Below are 20,856 nucleotides of genomic sequence, written 5' to 3' on the forward strand. Positions count from 1 at the left end.
TGTGGATATTATGTGAATTACGGATAAAAAGTATACGAAACTGTTTTCACCAAGTTTCTTCGACTTTGTGCATTTCTGAATAACGGTGACCCGTCTCAATGTTGTGCCACAAAGTGTTTAGGCAACGCTGGGTTTTGGGGGTTATTTTTATTTGTTCTCTTTTGTATTTCTTAGCAACCACGTTCTCCAAGGTAAAAATGTCTTTTTACCAGAGAAAAGGCCTTGATTTTTTTTCTCAAAACCGTTTTTAATGTTTTAACAAACGTCAAGGAAGAGTAACACACCTATTTTGGTTGTTTGTTGTCATACATTGTAGGATACAGTCCCCTGGCCTAGCAATGGGGAAAACCCCATCATGCAGAATTACCTATAGCCAATTCATTTTACATTTAATAGACTGTGAAGTGATCGTGACTTTACTGCATAGATAAAACGGCCATGTTATCTGACAGAAAATTCAGAAAAATCATGTAATATTCCACGCCTATTTACTTCAAGTTCATGCACGTCGAAGTCGGTATCCAAGAAAGCTATTTTAATGTATGCTTTTAAAAACTGTTTGTTTTGGGAAGTCTCTTGGACAGTAAGCTTTCACAGTTCAAATGATGGATATATGTTATGACCACAATTAAAACTCTTGACTTCATCTCTACTTAAGTGCAGTTTGTGGTAAGTACGTGGTGTATTTTTAGTAGCATCCGCAATGACAACAGCACTTATGTTCTATGTTTAACAGCGTTCAGACCTTGTCTTAGAGGAATATGCATCCAAAAAAACTCTAAGACAAGCATTTGAATGGAATCCACTTCCAGACTCTCCACAGAATGACAGCCAGACACGATTTTGCAGGAACTCTGAACAAGGAAAATCACTGATAGTAGATGACAAATGTACATGTGAAAATGTAGTATAAACCATGCTGGTTATCACATTTGAATAATCAATTGTCCATTAAAATTTACAATATTATGAGAATGAATAGGTCATTAAAAGCCATGTATGTTAAGGAGACATATTTTTGATTTAGCTTACATTAAACCGTTTTATTTTGTTGCTGTTTCTGTTCACAGGAATTGAATATCTAAAATGTTTTTTTCAACATTACATAAACAGGATATGTTTGTCGGAGGGAAGATATTCTGCCCAACCGATGCTGTGATGTCAAACATGGCCTTGTGACAAGATTTGTTTGTGAAAGCTGTGCCCCAAATGGATGCTGTAGTATCTATGAACATTGTGTCTCTTGCTGTTTGCAGCCTGATAAGGTGATGGTCAATTTTGCTGGCTGATTTTGTAAAAGTCATTCCTATCATATTGTTAGAAAATGCTGTCATAGACTGACATTCTAAAAAATAAAATTTCCAGACCAGAACCAATAAATCTATATAGTTATTTTAATATTATCTCTGTCTTTATGTAATTATTTAACAAAGGTTTTGTGTTTGTAAAGTCCACAGGGAGCATGGTGAAAGTTATGTATAAAGTGAAGTTTTATTCTGTCATGTTAGCAACCCCTGCTGCAGCGCATTCTGAAAGAGGGACTGGATGAGACTTTCCAAGTGTTCGCCGCAGAGGTCAAGGACCAGTTTGAGCTATGTCTGGCCAAATGCAGGACTTCCTCTCGGGTGAGACTGATTTAGTGTCTTAAGTTATAAGTGCGTAAGGTTTAGATTACCAAGGCATGTTGTGCATATATTTTGAGTAAAGACTCATACAAGGGTGGACACTTGCATGCTTGTACATGAGCACATTCTTCAAAATTCCAAGCAAAATTATATGAAAATTTAACATGTAAACATTAAATAAAATATATTTTGTTACATGCTTTTTAGTTAATAAGTTTTTTTTTACATTGGCTTTAGTTGAATTTGTTTGCAGAGTGTGCAGCATGAGAATTCGTATCGTCATCCAAAGGTCAAATATTGCTATGGTGACAAGCCACCTGACCTTCAAGTGGTGACATCTTGAAACATCTTCACCATTACACTTCTGCATTTTTTGGACATCTAGTAAAAAAAACAAGATGAAGACACTGAGTTAACTGGATATTGTTGTACTAAGGAAAAAAAAACTGATGGGCATTTCTATAGTCTGTTTCCACGGAAAGGTTGTAGATCATGCCTTTCTAAGGAAGGAACCAATAGTAGAATAGAATGTGAACATGTAGTGAGGAGACTCAGATTCAGTTTTGCGCATCTGTGATACTTATTGGATTGTGTTTTAGACCATAGGCTTTGGAATCATCAGTCTGCGGTCAAGATATTTATCAGCATACTTTGGCCTTATTTTTCAAAAACATTAGAGGCAAATGGCATGGTGCATCTTACAGGGCAACCATTGCTTTAGACTGTGCTGTGATAATGTAAGCTGTAAGCTGTGATAGCATGCTGTGTCAGTATTCATTGAATCATTGCAAGGGGAAAAAAATGGCGTCCACTGTTATCCATGCACCACATTCAGTGACAGCTCCATCATGTGGGATAAGTGCTTCGTATTAATTTGAAGGTTTTTTTTTCATAGATTCCCTTTTTTAGATTTTTTTTTTAAAGGGAATGTAGTGACCTACCATTCATTTCACTAAACTTTAAAGTGAGAAAGTTCCCAGTAGCTTATTCTTCTTGTGGCGTACTGATGTACTTAATTTCATATTCTTAAACAAAGAAACTGAGATGAGACAGCAGTGCACTTTGGAGAAGAAGTCTAACATTTATAAGAATGTATATATGTCAAACTTTATAAGAAAGTTTGTATGTCAGCCAGTTTGCTGCCAACTTCATTTGACTTGTACAGATAAATATTTCCTTGGCTTGATCACAATGGAGCCAAACTCTGGTTTCCATGAGCGGAAAGAGGAAAGTCAAAATTTGTTCTACGCTTCTTAAATGGATTTAGCTCTGGTTTGCAGTCCATGAAAGTGACCTCTTTTCTTGTGACTGTTCTTCAGAGAATATGAACAAAGGGAAGATCTCTTTGACCTTCACAAGGAAAATCCAATGTAGCAAGTGGCGTTAATGCTTCATGTTGACCTTAAACAGTTGAAAACTTTAAAGGAATTGTGCTTAAGGTGGGATATCATTGGAAGTGTTAACAAAAAGTAAAGTGGAGGAAAAAGGAGATACAGTGGTTGAGACTTTGACACCATGGCAAAAGCTAGTGGGCAGGGTGGTCAAGATGACCAGCACCCATTCTCGTTGGCCTGGATCAACTCCTGCTATCACCAGACTTTGCTACCGGATGCACCATGGCACAAGGTATGCAAGTAGAGTGCATGAATAAAATAGAGGGGCTTAGATGATTTGCTAAGTGAGCAGGAAGGTGTGAGAGAGAGCAACATTAATTCATAAAGTACTGATGCTTTTGATAAGATAAATTGACAAGTAATATAATGCTCTTTGCCTTTGTGAGAGCACATGGTTCTTTCTGTCACTGTTTGTGTGTGTGTATGTCTTCCATACATGTTTGAGCACAGGAATCCAAAGTTTTGGAGTCCACCTTAAGCAGTGTAATCCATCTATACTTTTACTTAGGATTTTCATCTTTTGTAAGATATGTATTGTTAACAAAGATATTTTGTTTGTTGTTGTTTAAAGCTAGTGGATGGTATTTTTGCAGTTACCTTAACAGTAATCACCAACACTGCTTTGTGAGTTTTTAAGATGATGTTATGCAAATGGGTTATTTTTATAGCTGGAGAGCCGAGTAGCCAGAGCTCTTGCTGGCCATGTAGAGAAGCAGTTCGGAAATCCTCAGCGCCGAGAGATGCTTCTAGAACTTCTGGGAAAACATTATGTGGATACCTACCTCAGCCATGTCAAACGAAACCCACAAGAACTGGTTAGTATTTTCATCTTCTTCACAACCTTCCCTCTTTATATTTTTGATCACATAACAGCAGTAAAAGTGGTTTGTATTGTTCTTAAGCAACTAGCTTACTACATGCTGTCCTATCAACTCAAATTACATACTTGACAAAAGCACAATTTCTAACACGAACCCATGCATTCCAAGTCCTGGTGGGACTGGTTAGAAATCTGCTCTTGAACAGCTTAGTTGGAATAGCAACATAGTAACTGAGCTGGTTCTTGGTCTTTGCTTTCTTATATTGTTTATAGAGGTGTGTTTTCTGTGTTTTTTTAAGCAATGAAACCATTACCTTTTCTGGAATTAATTTCTTTTGTATTTGCAAGTAAACCCCATACCTGTCTGATTTTGAAGTTGACATCCCCACCTCACCTCAAACTTAAATACCAAAATGATACCTTCAATAAAGTGGTTTTCACTTGTTAAAACATACAGCATACATAAAACCCTTGAGTAGGTGGGCATGTAATGTAAAAGAGAAGTGAATACTTCAGTACGGTTGATGAAAATGTTTTTTAAAGTCAGTAGACTGCAGGATTGGAGTAAAGTTAATCACTGAGCATGTCCATACACAATCATGCTTTTCCTGAAAAGGCCATAGGTCATGTAAAAATGTATCTTGTTTAATAATGCTACTTAAACTAGCATATACATAATGGACATAGGTCAGTTTGATCTGGGAGATAACTGGGGAAATGATGTAAATTCCAGGGCAGTTTGAGTGGAGAAGAGTACGAGCGTCTGAAAGTGGAAGCATCCTCTTGGCTTAACAACCAAATGTACCGTGCTGTTAAAGATGTTGGACTTGAAGTCACGTTAAGTGGGGCAGCAGCCAGGTAACTTGTTCTCTTTCCCAAATATTTCTAGATCTTGTCTGTCATGGATAATTGATTTATTTTCAGGAGACTACACTGCTACTTTGAATTTTAATTCCTGTCATGAAAGGTAATTGAATTTACTGAGATATCAGGCAAGGCTAATCACCAGATATCTGATGGATGTCTTTGCTTCATCCATGTGATATCATACCTGATGGTTTCAACCCTTTATGCCTCATATTTAAGGAGGTAGAGATGTCAGCATGGGATCATTTGTCAGTGCCTCAGAGTAGACCTGATCTCTAATAGTGCACAGTTTTCAAAGGGTTATATCTGCCTGCACAGACATCACAACATCATACCTCAAAAGACTGAAAGAGATTCCTAGCACTCAACAGCACAAAATTTTTAGAAAAGGGATTGGGTTAACTTCCATTTTGTTACGCATATGGTGAGGCTGAGTTTGATTATGATGCTTTTATTTTTGGTGCAGTTTGTGTTATATTGATAACAGATTAGCTTGAAGGTGTTGCTCTGTTTTCTTAAAAAGAATAATAATATAAAAATAATAGCATTTATATATCACATTTCCCTGCCAGCAGCATGCTTAGGAAAAGTTGACATAAAAAATCAGTTTACACATACATGCGAAAACATGTACACAGGACTGGAAAGTGAGAAGATACAAAGCCACTCAGTGCACAAAGTATTCCCCAAAAGGTGGGTCTTAGGCCAGACTTTAAAGCATTAAAGTTAGTACTTGTGCAAAGTGATGACTTTACATATTTATTTTCTCTCACTTTTTAAAACTAAATATATAGTGGACAGAAATGGAGATTGTAGTAAGGAAGAAATTATTTTTGGGATTCTGACAGAGAGGAGGCACCTGTACCAAAAGAATATCAAGATTTTATGCAGCATACACACATACTGGTTTCCAATGGTCTGGACCGACAGTTGTACAAACAAGAGCAAGTGCTCAAGGTGACACTTCATACTGCATAACTTGGCATGTGAGCATAGCTGTGGAATGTGTGCACGAGTCAAAAAAAATATTAGTTTCAATAGCTAATTGATGTCCATCAGCTGTTGTTGGACTTACCATTTGTTAACTGTTTGAAAATTAACAAATGAATGAATGCATTAATATTTTATAGAGGACAAGGTGTTTTATAAATATTTTTTTGGTTTTCAAACCTTCAGGAGGAGAAGGAAAAAGAGTTACAGAATCCTCAGAAAGCACAAAATGTAGACTTCTTCAAGGTGCCAGCACCAAGTCGAATGAAGCCAGTCAGCACAATTGGAACTAGCAGTTCTGTTGCATCTGTTCCTAAACCAACATCAGCTCAGATGCGAGGTTTGGCAAGAATTTCTAGTTCCACAATATTTGTTTCTAGAGCTACAACTTAGATATGAACAATGCCACTCAGAATAAAGCTGTTTTCCCTCATTTGTAAACATTATGTCTATTGTTCTTATTATTTTATCTCTTCTCTCAGTTGTATTTTTAATAGCATTTAATTCCTGTTTTATTACTTTCTGATTTACAAAGGAATATGTCTGTAGTGATTCTCAGTAGTACATTGTTGAAAAGCTTTCTTAAGACTGTTGGAATCATTGCAACCACAAAAGCTTCTTTGTGATATATGTATTTTTAATTTAAAAAAGCTCTAAAATAAAAATTGAAGATGTAAGTTGTTACATTTACTAGGCATGATACACACACTAGAGGGAGACCCACCGCCATTATGGGGACATCAGAGTGAAAACATCGGTGCAGCGGTTGTAGCACTTCTTCAGCGAGACCCAAAAAAGTTCGGCCACGTTGTTGACAGCCTCCATGGGCGACAGTTGCCAGGCAGCCTGCGTGCTTACATCTGGGCTGATGTATTGTTCAAGGCCAAACGAAGACATGCGAAGGAAGTGTGAGTGTTTAAGTGGTGAATCTCTTAGCTGACTATTACTATAAAGGCTTGAATGGTTTCAAAATAAAGATTAATTGCAAAAATCTGATTCAGATGCTTATGAATTACAGGTATTCAGAAAAAGTGATACGTGAAAGGTTTGCACGTGCTGTCACCCGTGGGCTGACAGAATTAAAAATCAAGAAGCCCACACAGTCTCCAATCAAGGGTTTAATAGACAACGCTGTTGTAGAGGTAAGTGTCTGCACTGAAATCCTGTAGTCTCCTTCAGGATTGAGAAAAATGCTTTCTCTAAGGTAAGAGGATTGTGCTTGAGAGAAAAAGTGACATTGATTGGAGCAAAGATCGGATACAGTTTTTGAACATGTTCAGCAAAAACAGAACTGCAAGTCATCAACATTTAGTACTTCATCTGCTTGACCAAGTTTTATATCAAATATATGGGTGTGTTTTTCTTTAAAGTTTAATTCTCTCCTTCATTGTTTCATACATAAATCCTGTCTATGGCTTTGTGAGCTGACATCATGTAGCAGTGGAAGGGTGGAATACCTTGGAGTAACAGCCAGCAATAATTTACTGAAACTATCTGCTAAGACTGTCTTCCTTACACTGTCTGCTAAGACTGCCTTACACTGTCTGGTAAATATCTGTTTACTCAAGGCAGCAATGGTATTTGTAGTAGCTTACTCCATCAAGTGGGCTTTCAACTTATTCAATATTTTAATCTTTATGAGACATTTATGCTTATTCTCTAGGCTGTTTATCAAATCAAGGAAAATAAAAGATATTTTAAGTAAGGCTTTGTGGGGATGGTGTGTGCACTCTAGGAGTGATCTGTATGTGCCTTCTTATCACAGACTTACAGCAAGACTGTCAGCATGGTGCCATATAAACACCCACAACATCTCAAGGAAACATCAAGAGCTCTGAACGTCCTTTATGTATTTGACAGAAGTTACGAGTCTTTCCTTGTATATTGGCTTTTCCCACTGCAGATTGCCTTCAGGATCAAGGACCAATACTCAGATGACAAAGGTGTGTCCATTTTTATTTGTACGCATATTTTGTGGAATTGTGTGTTCCTTTGGGTGCATGTCAGTAAACAAAAACTTTGGCTTTTAATAGAGAGAGGATCTGTTGGGGAAAAAGGTTTGGAATTTGAGAGGCATCATGATATAAAGACAAAAATATCTGAAAAACTGGTACTGTTAAAAGTAAAAAAAATTGTTGCACATTGTGACTAAACTGTTAAAACTCATTCAGGTGAACATGTGCTGGAATTAGCAATGTACCTAGATCTCCTCAACGCTGGGTGCTTCCCCACCTGGCCAGAAGTGTTTGCTATTGCTGAATGTGTTATGCAGCAGCTGCAGCAAGAAGACCCAGAATTCCACGACCACCTCAAGAGCATTGCCACCATTAATGTACAAGGCAGCCCTAAGGTGTGTTTTAACAACTGGATGTTGGGTTCAGACACATTTCTTCAAATAATGCCAAACTTTGAATAAATCAAACATCCCAACACTTTCTAATCCTGGTCCCAACCATTATCTAACATTTATTTTTATTAGGCAAGCATGTTGTGGAATTAATTCTTTTTAATCAGGCAAATGCTTGGGAATGAATTTTACATTGAAGAGCAAGAGCATCAAGAAGTGTCTGGGCATGGATTTCATTTTCTGAGACACCTGTGTGACATGCATGCTGTGTCCTCTGTGAAATGTATCCTATGACCTATGTACCATGTCCTGTGACCTGTATGCTGTCTTCTGTGTAATGTATCCTATGAAGTGTGTACAATGTCCTGTTTGCTGTGACCTTCATGCTGTATCTCGTATGCTGTCACCTGCATGCCATGTCCTGTGTTAATCCTTACATGCTGTATCCTATATCCTGTCTTATGGCCTGCATGCTGCATCACATGTCTTTTGTTGTGCCCTTCATGCTGTATCCTATGTCCAGTGTTCTGTGTGCTGCTTCCTGTGACCTATGGGTTTCCTGTTAATAGGAGTTCCTAGTGCAGCTTATTCATCGAGAGAGAGAACAGGCAGAGGCCTTTCTGCAGTCAGTGCCAAACACCTCTCGCAGCATGGACCAATCTGCACACCAGCTTTTGGCTGACCCACTGATCTTTCTTCGCAGGTGGATTGGCGAGGTCTGGCTTGCAAGTGTTTCTTTTTAGTGTTGATGTCACCTCCTTATCCTTATAGATAAGCATAGTTCAGAGAGGGTTAAAGCTCCCTTCTATAATTGTACTATTTCTGACATTTTTACATTACCCTTTACCACAAAACCATTCATTATATTACTGTATATGGTGCACAATATGCTGTGATGCATTATGCATTTTGTCACTGTTGTTACAGAAATATATCACATTAAATTTGTGAATATATATCTTTTGTTATAGCAGTGTCTAACCCTAGCCCCTGAAAACTTTAGTGTTTCCTCTTTGACTGTACCAGAGGACATGACCGTAGGAGATAAAGGGTTACACTAGCTCTTTGACATAAAAAAAGTTGTCTCAACTGAGCTAGTGTAACCTTTATCTCCTATGGTCATGTCATCTGGTAAGTCTCGAAGAAAGAGAAATTACTCTGAAAATTTTATTTTATGAAATTAGATACAGGATAATAAAAGAACATTACTTGAAAGGTTTTTTAAAAAAAAAAATCATAGTAAGCATAATAAAATGCAGACTAGAAATCTGAAGTAAAAATATATTTTGTTTGTTTTTATCAACCTTAGGGGCAGAATTCTTTGGTATGTTTATATGCATTTGTGAAGATTTACTATGGATGAAATGATCACATTCTTGACAGGGTTTTGTCAGTGTGCTGGATGTACCAGGTGTTATGTATGTCTGGGACCAGTGCTTCATGCAGTTTTGGAAACACTCAGTGCTTCAAAATGTGTGCCTGGCACTGCTAGAACTACTGCGTCATTGTTTCATGGAGGCACACGATTACCTCCAAATGAAAGAGGTAATAAAGGCCTAATATGTTTGTACTCTTGACTCTTGATAGTCTGTCCAAAAATGTTAAGGTTGGTTGATCGTCAGTCTTTCTTCATACCATACCATTACCCCAGCATTACTCCTGAGCTATACTGTCAAGCACTGAACTAAAGATATTTGATGCTGCCCTTAAATATTTCTTCTTAAGTTTTATTTGTCAAGAAATATTTTGCTTGTTCTTTTATGCAGGTGTTTCTAAAAGGAAGCATGCAAGCTTTATACAGTTGATGTACAAATGGCCTGGATTCATGTTGAGACTGGAAAGCACCTCACTGGACATTCCCTTTCTGAACCGACAGCGACCTGGGTTTGTCTTCAAATTTTATTTTAATTTGCCCTATGCAGTGTGATCATTTAAAAAAAAATTTATCTTTTTTTTTTTTTTTTTTTTTTGATTTGTACAAATTTCACAAGTTTAAAGTGAGTATTTTTATGTGTGCCATTACTTCCATGTTGGCAATTTTATTTTTGGCCCTCACTTAATTTGGAATGTGATAAAATGGGAGTTGGTCATTTCATCCTAATACCATTTTGCCCCAGTTATTTACCCCACAGTGAAAGCCAATTCATCCATCCACAGATAGGACCATTTTGTCCCAAGACCAAGACAAGCCAGACTGTCTCAAACCCAAAAGATACTAATCACTGATGAAACAAGCAAATGGAAATAGCTTGGACGAACTGACCTTTGCTGTGGGGTGAAACTACTGCATGTCTTTATTAAACAATTAAGTCATCCAAAGTTTCTAAATCCACAAGAAATAAACGCTATCTAGGTCAGTTTCCACAAAAAGAGTTAAGAAAACCTAAAATATTAGCAGAGTGATTTCACCATCAACAAAATCTATGTTAAATCAACAAAATCAATGTAAATGTCATGAATGCATTTCATCAGGACTCCCAGCTCCCGACTTGCCATGCCTCAGTCTCCTAGCTCCACACCTGGCCCTAGCTCACTGCAGGAGTTTGGCATCAAGCACTTGCAAGTGAAACTAATTATTCCAGCAGAACTAGTCCAGCGTGTGAGTTATTTATATCACGGGTTTTTTGTCACTTTGAGTTTTGCCATGATTTATGATCTTTTGATTCAGTAGAAGTGTGGGTTTTGTGGTCTCTGAATGTTTTCATGCAGGATTTCAAGCAAATAAATGGCGTGGAGCTCTTTCTTTGCACCTTTTCCCCAAAATAGACAAATAAGTATTCTAACATCAAGGAAAGGCCAACTGTTTCATGGCTGAAGGGGCTGTGAATCGTATAAATGGTTCACCTTGCCTAGGACATAACATGGGAAGTAGAATAAAAGTTTCTTTCTTCACCTGTTATCTCCCTTAATGAATGCTGTATGCTGGGTGTGCAGAGGTAATTTTTCTGTCACGCTTCCTGGAGACTTTCAGCTCTAAAGTCAGATGCATTGACCACTATGCAGCAGCACTTCACCTGATGGGAGAAATATTTTAGCATAGCCTGATAAATTTTGAGAAACATTCAGGCATAACCTGATAAATTAGAATAGTTTGAGAGTCAAATTATACCTGGTGACTAATGGTTGCCATTAATTGTCAATGTCTATATTAGGAGGCCTGGTTGACTTTGCTGGACCCTGCGGGTCTATGTCTCCACTGCACTATCTACTTTGGCACCATTCAGCTGCAGAGTAAGACCTCCACTACCTCCCCAGTTCTTGTGTCTGCTGACAAAGACAGCTATGGAAACATGGTGTATGTTGTTCGATTCCCCAAGGAGAAGTTTGTGTATCCTAGCTATGACATTGTACAGTATGATGTGGAGCGAGAACTGGGGGCTTCCATGTATGCAGTGATAAGTGTGGAATACAGGCTGCCTTCAACTTCCAAATCCAAAGGTGACTTTGAGTGTTAATTATGAAATGTTAATTATGAAGAGGAGGAAGGATGATGAGAAGTCTGTTGTTGTTAGTTCTTGCTCAAGACACACAAAAATCAATGACCCTTTGTTATTTGCAGATGCAAATGTGGAGGTGCTAGGTTGGTCACGTTTGCCACTGTTTCGTCAGACAATAACTTCAAGAGGTCAGGAAACCTTCATGCTGCTCGAAGGAGAAACCCAGGTTGCTCTGCACCCTGGAAAGATAACTCTGAGTTTTCACACAGCCCAGCCAGCCAGCCCTACTCAGCCATCTGAGGGTGGGTCACTGCTGCGTTAAAGTTTGGCCTTATTTTAGACCCTTTGTTTTGTACAATATCATAGATTTCTATCCGGTCAGAGGTTAACTTAGCACTTTTCTCTCTTTCTGACAGATGTGTTCCTGGGATATAATTCAGAACTTGAAAGTCTAGTGTTCGACCCCAACCGTGAGCCTGTGACTCCACCACTTAGTTCTACACCTCAGCCAAAGCCAGCGACTCAGCGCACACCTCGATTACCACCAGCAGTTCCACCTGCAGACACTCAACAACACAGGTATGTTAGAGCTAGCAAGTAAAGAGTCCAAGATCTCTACCCCAGTGTTTGGAATGCTCACAGATCAAACAGTAGACATAAAGAGTAACGCAAAGCTACAAAAAAGATGAAAAGAAATGGAAATTTGTCTCCCTCTAGCCAGTAAGGCAAAGGATCATCACTCCAGAATCACTAGAATATGGTGCTTTATGGTTCTTAATACAACTGTTTATGTTGCCAGAAAAGTACTTTGTGTTGATTTATGTCCAGATTTATGTTTTTACAAGGCAAAGGTTCATGCTTGAATGGAGTACCATCATTGAGTGAATGCTAGATGTTATGAATATACTTTATAACTTTTACCTATATATATATTTTTTTTAGAAATTTTTTCTTTTCCAGAACTCCCACACAGCCAAAGGTCACACCTGAACAGCCAAAGTTACCACCCAAAAGCGTGACCCCTGCAAAACCCTCTCCTCAGCCCCCTGATCCTGACCCATGGGTGGCCTTCAGTACCAAAACAAAAAATCCTAGCCCTACAACCAGTCGGGATCCCTTTGATTTCTATGTAGATTCAGTGCGTTATATTCCGGACAACGCATCTATAATCAAGGTTTGTTGTTCCAGGGTTTGGAAAATGCTTTGTAAATTCGACATGTAGTCCTTCCCTGATTCCAGCAGCCTCACTGTTTAGTGGGACATCTAGTAGCCCAGCAGTGAAATGTGGTTAATTAGAAGATGCACATTAGCGCCAAAAAGTCTGCTTCGGCAGTGATTGATTAGACATATTGGTGCTAATTGAGGTGGGCCTGAAGGCACACATTGCACGGGGCAGAGCTGAGATGGGATGACAGACATGCTGAAGATCTGATCAGTGACTCTCCAGAAAAAGGTAGAGACAGCTGCCATCTGCAAATTGATACTGAAACTTGCTGTAGAGGGATGCAGTCATTGCATTTGATTAAGCCCATTTAATAAAGGACAAGAATCTGCAGGCTCTCTTCCTGCATCTGGTTGAATGTGTGGGAGAAAGTTTACCACTCACACCATACACCCCCCACCACTTGGTTACACCTGCTTCATATAACTAAACATATTCAACAGAGCTTGGCCCTGTTTGTCTAGTGCATGAGCAACTTCATCTCTAGGATTAACCTAATTCATGGCTAGAGTTAACCATTTTTATGCCCAGACTGCATTTAAACTCATGTCTAGGGTATATACTACTTTGCCACTAGCTAACTAGTGCTAATCCAACGAAACAAACTGACAAATCGTCATTTAGCCTTTTACGTTACAGCATTGATATTTTGGCATATTGGCATCCAGTGACCCTGGAATGATTGCCATTTTGACTATATAATGGTCATTAAGTTTTTGTTATGTTTTTTTAACAAAAGACTCAAACTTCAACTGATGAAAAATAATATGCACTGTCAGTTCCTTGATAGTGTTTTCTGCTCTCTTCTTGTAGGTGACAGGACGTATCTTAAAAGGTGGAGAGCTAACCAGTCTCCAAGACATCCTGGCATTGCCGCTGCTGCAGGGCCCAGCCCGCTGTCCAGCTTTTGATTTTCGTCTTTTGGTGAATAGTGAGGGTAAGCAAGCGAATCCTGAGACACTGCTGCTGCTTCGTGTCTACACTGTGGACATGATCACTGAAAAAGTCGTGGTTGTTGGCAGTTGTCTGCTGAAAGTGTTTGACACCACAAAGAGAAAGGTATGTTGTCTGGAAGTAACGTTTTATCACGATAATAATAATAAAGTTTGGTAATATAGTTTTGTATTTTGACCCTGTGGGCAAACTCACAGTACTTTATACACCACAGCAACCACAGTGGACAGTAGCAAACAATGAGGACAATGTCTGTATGTGTGGAATGGGGAGGGAGAGTTGTGTGTGCATGTGCATACGTGCCTACTTTGGGCTGGGGGTGCATGTATGGGTGGGTGAATGTGTGTGCATATGTACCAGGTTGCATGCACATATACATGTGTGTGTATCCTTGATTATATCAGGATTTTATTTGCATCATGTTTTTTTTTTCCCCTCGCCAATAGTTAGAGATAAGACTGCTTAGCTGGTCCTCAAAAGCAGTCAAGGCTAAAAAGCTAATGATAATGATGGAAGTGGTTTGCCATATAACATTTATAGATTTCTTTTCTAAGCGCTTCTTTATAGTCCAGTATGGTGTAATGGAGGTCTCTTTCCATGTTAAGAACATGTGAGTTCTTCACATTCAGGAAGTAATCTTGTAAGCTGTACTAGTGAATTCAGCCTGTAGTTGAACAGTAGAAATGGTCAATATAAAAAAGTTGAAGTGGTGACAATCTGTGCTGCATAGGAGGGGCTTCTACGTGTCGGAGGTCATCAGCTAAGACTACGTAGTGGCATGCCTGATGTCCGACAGGGCATCAGTAACCTTAAGCACACAGATCTCGATTTTGCTCCTGCTGTCCCAGCCTGCAGCCTTCTGGTGCGGCTTCTGCCTTGCTCCCAGGTAATTCAGTTCATTGCATGGCCAATGTACATCAGAATAAACAAAAGGGCTTTGATTGGGAAACGATAATAATGATGTCCATTAATAGGGACTGAATTAAGAATGGGTAGAAAATTTACATATGGGATTGGTCTAAAGATGGATTATCATGTGGCTCACATGAAGTGGAGATTTTGCTGTGTTTCTGTTGATGCATTTAGGATCCTGTGCCTGCTCCACTGTACAGTTCTGGCTACTACCAATCATCTGACTGCCAACCCACTATATCTGAGCAACGCATCTTTGCAAGCTACACTGAGCACATGGCCTATCCACAAACAGAGCGTGACATGATTTTGAGACTTCAGACTGTGGAAAATAAACAGACAGGTAAAGAAAGCTAGAAAGAAGATTGATTTTGGCTGATGAATCAACATTGCCTGGTATCTCCATAGTGTCAGTTATTGTGCATTTTGTCTTTGAGAGTTTTCTAGTTGTGTAAGTGTGTCATTGTGTTCACAGTTGTAATTTTTTTTTCCTTTTTTCATTGTAGCTATCTGTTACTCTAACAGTTCTTTGTGTTTATTTCATCATGTGGGGTAGCTGTAGTTTTAACAGTCCTGTGTTTACTATATTATGTTAGCTAGATGTTGCTTTAACAGGTGCTGGTGGTAACGCAACCCTATTGAAATGGCTGGAGGACCGCCTGGATATCAAACAACAGCTGCCAACAAACAGGCAGCTGATAATCTGAACCTAATTCAGTGTGTGCGCTATCGCATCAAAACTGGGCTGAAGGTCACAGCCAACAAAGCTTTTCATCTTCCAGGTAAAGAGATTTTATCAGTTTTGAGTCAATTAATTACATTGATATGTATAATAAATATACTAGTATAAATAATAAATCAGTTATAAATTCATTATAATTTGTTCACCGTGTGCTGCTTAGTCTGCTGCAAAGTTTGTTAGGGTTTTTTCCCCTTTAATTTTTTTTTCTTTCTCAGTGAAATAAGATACAGCTTTGCAGATCAAGAGGTAAAGATGTGTTCTTGCAATTTTATCATGGTGTTGTCTACAAGATTGTGATTGTGTCTGATTTTTGAATTATCCCTAGATGGCAAGTACATCATCTGTGTAGCTCAGGTGGCACCAGGTGCACAAGCATGGCGTATGTCTCCCTCAGAGGATAATTTTGGCCGCAGTGATCCATTATATTTTACAAGGCTCAAACTTGGTGGACTGCTACAGGCTCCTGAATGGGAAGATGAGCCCCAGGTATTACCTTTTACTTGATAGGCTACTTGTAATATGACTGGGTACCTTTAGGATTTACATGTAATATGACTTCATATGTGTAGCATTGTACACCATAAAGCCAGGCTGACCTTGCTTTACAAACAAAAAACTGCAACAAAAATCTTGCGCCTCTTTCAGTGAAGTTAATGGAAGATTTTTATTATTTGTCTGGATTAGATCCTTCTCATAGATTACGATGACCAAGAAGTAAAACAAATAAACCACAAACTTTCACATTAGATCTGTTTCAGTTATGTGTGTAATACCTAGGCATTAGTAAAATGCATCAAGCCTTCTATAAAGTTGCATCACAATATAAATCCATTATTATTAGAAGATGTGGGATAATTTTTGTCTTTTTCATGCATATTGAAGTATATCTCTGTGTGTATGTGTGTGTGTGTGTGCACATGTGCATGTCTGTCTGCATGCCTGTATGTAGATTTTGCATCCGTTTTATGACGACAACAGTGTGTTGTTGGTGCGACTACTTGGTATACCTGTTGGATACAGTCCCACTCCTGACCATAAGACTGCAGGTATCCTGACCTCTAGCAGTGGACATCCTCTAGAATTTAAAAAAGAACACATCATTGGTTGGACAGTGGTGCCCATTTTTGAGGGGTGAGTTTGTGTGTGTGTGTTGGGTGGGGGGGTGAAGTTGTGGTGGTGGATGGGTTGTTTTTCTGGGTGTGTGCGCTAACACATGTGTACATAAGACTTGAAAAATGTGGTGACTGTTATTACTACTACTCTTATTATTACTTTGTCAGCCTTGCCGTACAGACAGGAACTCATCATGTCCCTTTGCTTACTGGTGACATATCAACAGAGTTGCTGGAGGAACTTAGAGTGTCTTCTGCTAAAGATGTTCTTAGTGGACGGACTTGGAATAAAGGCTCTAAACATGTGAGCTTTTGTTTGCATATTTTGTGTTCCTTAGTCTTGTTTGACCAACACTGGGACATGTTTTCTTGATCATTTGTATAATTATATTTGCATTTCACATTCAAAGGGTGAATGGAAGTGTCAAGTTAGTTTACCTAATTTTTTTCTTTCTCTCTGATCTCATTGTCTTTGTTTGGCATGCTATTATCATTCATTTATGTAATTTTTTTTATCTGACAGTTCTTTTTCTTCAATATCCTTACATTTAGGGTACACATTTCAATTTTGTTTTTAACCTGTGACCTCAGGAGGCAGCAAGCCTGGCAATAACTCTTTGGGATGCTCATTATGAATACAGCCAGCTGCCTGCAGTACCTGTGAGTATGCACAGCTTTCAGTTAAACAACAAAATCTGCTGAGGGAGTCTGGGGAGATGGAAGGAAGAAAGATTGATAATGAATAGAATAATGTTTACTAGATAGTACTCCTCCATTGCTTGATTCTATCTAAAGATTATGTTTACTAGATAGTACTTCTGTAACGCTGGGTACCAGCTAAAGATTACCTGCCCTGACTCCACCCTAATGTTATCTGCTAGGCACCACCCTAACTAATCTTGTCCAGACACCATCCTATTATCACTTGCCTAGACACAACCCTAAGATCAGAATTCTTTTGCATTTTTATAGTGTGTACATGTTGCATGTTAAAATTGGCATCCCGGATACTGTCATTCCCTCCTCCCCTAGTCCATAATCCAAGTATTTTTTCTCTTTCTGTTTTTTTCTCATATCGTAGGGAATGCCGTATACTTTAGACAAATCAATCAAATATTCCTTTTGTTCATATCAGATATACACAGCTCTAGAGGAGTCTGTGGGAGATGCACAAGCAATTCAAGCAGCACGTGATGCTAGTGCAACAGCCCTTGGCCCAAAAGTCCAGGATATCATCTTGGAGGCCTTACCACCCAAGATTAAGAAGCAAGGCATCAAGGGCACCATCTTCATCAAAGAGCAAGAGCATTTTAAGAAAGTGGCTTCACAGACAATGCATTCCCTGGCTGTGAGTATTCTGGACTAGTGGTGCAAATGCTTACTTGACACTAAGGAGAGTTGATGGTAATGGCAGGAGTGGCATTGAGATGATAAGTAAGGGTGTAAGATTTGTTAATACCGCCCTAGGTTAGATGTGGTAAGGAAATTATTGGATGTTTTATGTTGTATTCAATTTTATATTAACATTTATTATAAACCCCAAAAATTGAGATGATGTAGCTGCAAGCAGTGATGACATACCTAGTTAAGTAATTTACTGAAAGTGTAATTTCTTTAATAGTGCTTCTCTTTATTCTCAGAAATTCAACTTTTATTTGGGTGTGTGCAGCATCATGCCACGACTTCTGCAACAGTGGTTTATTCTTTCTTTCAGGAACGTGCAGTGGCAGAGGGAATTATACATCAGTATAGCTACCATAGCGGCAGTCCAGCAGGATTCTGAATTGATTAAAAGTTTTCACCAAGTTTCACAAACCTGGAGACATTCTGTGTACATTCTGTGTGAGACAGCTGAGTTTGCAGCCCTCACAAGATGCTGGATTTGTGAGACAATCCCTCCTCAAATGCAGAAGAACCAGCTGCTCCAACAAGTTGCCAATTCCACCTGATCTCTCTTTGTCAGCTCATGAAGTGTGTAGTTTACACTTCAGCCAACTCTAATTTCACTTATTATATGGTAGGACTAAAAATAGTGATCTTGCAGAATGATGGCAGTGGGTCTCTGACTTCTGCTGTGTTCAGCATTTATGAAGTGTTTTTTTTGCTATTAGTCATTTCTCTGTGTGATTCTTAAATGATTATGCATGTGTACCTATAGTACCTACAATGGTGTAGAGGGCCGGCTGCTTTGCTGTGATATAGTCTTAGTTTCTAGCCCAGTATAAAACGCCAATTTAAAGATAAAAAATAATGGGGAGGGAGTGGCGAGTGGAGGGTGTCTGTGAACAAAACAAGCTTTGCAAATGATCTTTTGATGGATTAATTTTAGTTGGAATTTCCCGTGCAGAAAAGCCTTTACACGGTTGACATAAAACATTTTCAATTTGGCTGCCAATATGCATTCCATGTTTCCAAACTGTGATGGCATAGCTAGACAAAAATAAACAAGCCATAGACACTTAACGTCTTTTCCATTTCTGGGCATTGATAAAAAAATTAATAACATGGTCAAAATATGCTTTTGCTGTTTAAACTAGAAAATTTTTTTTGAGTTGCTGCTTTGTCAGGGGTATCCACTGATGCAACTCCAGGAGACCTTTCAACAAAGCAAGATTTATCTTTTGACATCCGTACATTATGTAAGTAGAAGGGTGGCAGCTATCTTACCTCACCAAGTTGGTGTATCATCATCATCACAGGACACAGTATAGTGTAATGTGTTTAAGATTAAATATTTATTTCAAGCTCATTGCTACATTCTTTTTTCCTTCATCTTCAATGCCTTTGTTAACATGCAGGGATCAGACTGTTACATATAACCTATAGTAGTTGTTGAACCATTGGGAGAAAAGTTCTTGTGCTATTCACTTGGGAGAATATTTATAACCTTAACAAAACTTTCATACCTGTAAAAAGGTTTTTTTCATACGTTGTCTCTTATTGATGTTAATAACTTTTGTTTAGTCCGCAAGAGTTTTTGATTGGCACTTCAGTCAAATGCAAATTATTATCATGAGATTTACTGTATATCAGACATTGAATGGCGCCTATGGCACCTGAGTCAAATGCAATTTAATATTAAGAAAAATCCATTTTGTGCTTACCAACAGTATGTCAGATGGAAAGTATTTTACATACACTGCTGTAATTATTTGCAAATTTTCTCATGCAGACATTCTTGAGTGAAAATGTTTTGTTCTCTTTCATTTCTTTTGCCACCATATTGCTCCAGTTCTTCATCCTGCCATGTCTGTGTGTGTAAACAATACAAATAGTGATGATGAATGGTCTAATAGAAAATATTTTATGTTGTTAGAAATTGAAAAGGTATGAAATTAAACAGCATTGCCATTATTTTACAGTACACCAGCATTTGTACTGCACATGTTTTATGCATAACCATGTTACAGATCAGTCACGTGGGCATTTTTTTTTTTTTTTTGCGCCATACCTATAAAGGGGTACTGATGTTTAATAGTTACATAGAAAAAAATATTGTTTGCATGTTTGTAAAGAAATAAATAATTTCTTCTTCATACATATTTGTCCTCATACTAAGAAAGAAGATACCAGATATCTATGTTTTTAAAATCTAGCAAGTTTTCAAAACTGTGAATCTAAATGAAGAAATAGGCTGTGGTGGTGGTTTGACACGATGCACTTTGTTTACCTCCTGACATAAGAAGATCTTGTAGATTAAAAAAAATCTCCCAAAAGACCGTATTTAAGGTACTAGTAGGTTTTTTTCATAAGGTTTGGGTATAGCTTAGTGCAGGATAATTTTTCCCCAAATCTCTCCTGCTGTTCTTGAGATACTTGCCTGCAAATATCTTGCATAGAAGGAAGTCAACAACACAGACGTTAGGATAGTGCATGGATACATTTATGCAGTGAGGGCCTCAGCCAATGGGAGAACTGGCAGCATGTTAATTAGTTTTGTGCATAGCAATGTTTTTAGGCATGTGTCTCAAGAATGAAATTGGGGTATCTACCCAGACTTTGGGGAATAGTGTCTTGCACCAAGCTTTACCTAGTCAATAGGGAAAATTTTTTCACCCCACTAGTTCTTTAATAGTGTTCAACTAGCTGGCTAGTTTGAAAAAAAGAATTGTTGAACAAGAGAGACTAATAATAATCAGACACCTTATATATATATATCAAACTTGTATAACTTAACTCAGGCTCACAAGACTTGTACAAACCCTACCTACCTATACAAATTGACCCCAAAAAGTTTCCTGCAACAACTCTACGTTTTCAGCTATAGACACCTCAACTGTCTAAGGAAACAAAACTACAGTCAGGCCCAGTGAGTAAACAGTGTGAGTTATCATTTTCATGATTTCATGAGGGGAAGGCTAATAAGAAAAACAAGATTAATGAGAAACAAGACAGTATGTTCAAATGAGATGGAGCATCAAATGCAACATGGCT

The 20,856-nt window shown here is 38.3% G+C and overlaps 2 protein-coding genes across 2 annotated transcripts; both read left to right on the forward strand.

Moving 5' to 3' along the window:
• Positions 1 to 55: 55 nt before the first annotated feature.
• Positions 56 to 2,020, forward strand: LOC112561976 (UPF0454 protein C12orf49 homolog). Its single transcript, XM_025234868.1, has 5 exons — positions 56 to 191; positions 737 to 888; positions 1,112 to 1,265; positions 1,509 to 1,625; positions 1,879 to 2,020. Exons 1-5 carry the CDS (start codon positions 99 to 101, stop codon positions 1,966 to 1,968), a joined length of 606 nt encoding a protein of 201 aa, XP_025090653.1. The 5' UTR covers positions 56 to 98; the 3' UTR covers positions 1,969 to 2,020.
• Positions 2,021 to 3,110: 1,090 nt separating this feature from the next.
• On the forward strand, positions 3,111 to 19,958 carry LOC112562493. Its single transcript, XM_025235773.1, is given in 29 exon segments — positions 3,111 to 3,251; positions 3,688 to 3,834; positions 4,573 to 4,697; positions 5,555 to 5,663; positions 5,883 to 6,036; positions 6,391 to 6,604; positions 6,715 to 6,838; positions 7,462 to 7,639; positions 7,868 to 8,046; positions 8,613 to 8,759; positions 9,427 to 9,597; positions 9,823 to 9,891; positions 9,893 to 9,927; positions 10,516 to 10,642; positions 11,196 to 11,481; positions 11,603 to 11,782; positions 11,897 to 12,059; positions 12,441 to 12,654; positions 13,516 to 13,761; positions 14,387 to 14,542; positions 14,743 to 14,911; positions 15,184 to 15,245; positions 15,248 to 15,350; positions 15,636 to 15,796; positions 16,260 to 16,441; positions 16,591 to 16,726; positions 17,014 to 17,082; positions 17,558 to 17,770; positions 18,137 to 19,958. Coding segments are annotated over 29 exon segments (4,299 nt in total). The 5' UTR covers positions 3,111 to 3,140; the 3' UTR covers positions 18,206 to 19,958.
• The last annotated feature ends 898 nt before the right edge of the window (positions 19,959 to 20,856 follow it).

Source organism: Pomacea canaliculata, linkage group LG4, assembly GCF_003073045.1.
Source record: "Pomacea canaliculata isolate SZHN2017 linkage group LG4, ASM307304v1, whole genome shotgun sequence".
Classification (NCBI taxonomy): Eukaryota; Metazoa; Mollusca; class Gastropoda; order Architaenioglossa; family Ampullariidae; genus Pomacea; species Pomacea canaliculata.

Bases quoted from the DNA above. Each gene is read 5' to 3' on its own strand.
- LOC112561976 (XM_025234868.1), top strand. From the start codon at position 99: ATGTTGTGCCACAAAGTGTTTAGGCAACGCTGGGTTTTGGGGGTTATT. The intron at 192-736 runs GTAAAAATGTCT...TATGTTTAACAG, and splicing joins TAGCAACCACGTTCTCCAAG to CGTTCAGACCTTGTCTTAGA. The intron at 889-1,111 runs ATGTACATGTGA...CATTACATAAAC, and splicing joins TCACTGATAGTAGATGACAA to AGGATATGTTTGTCGGAGGG.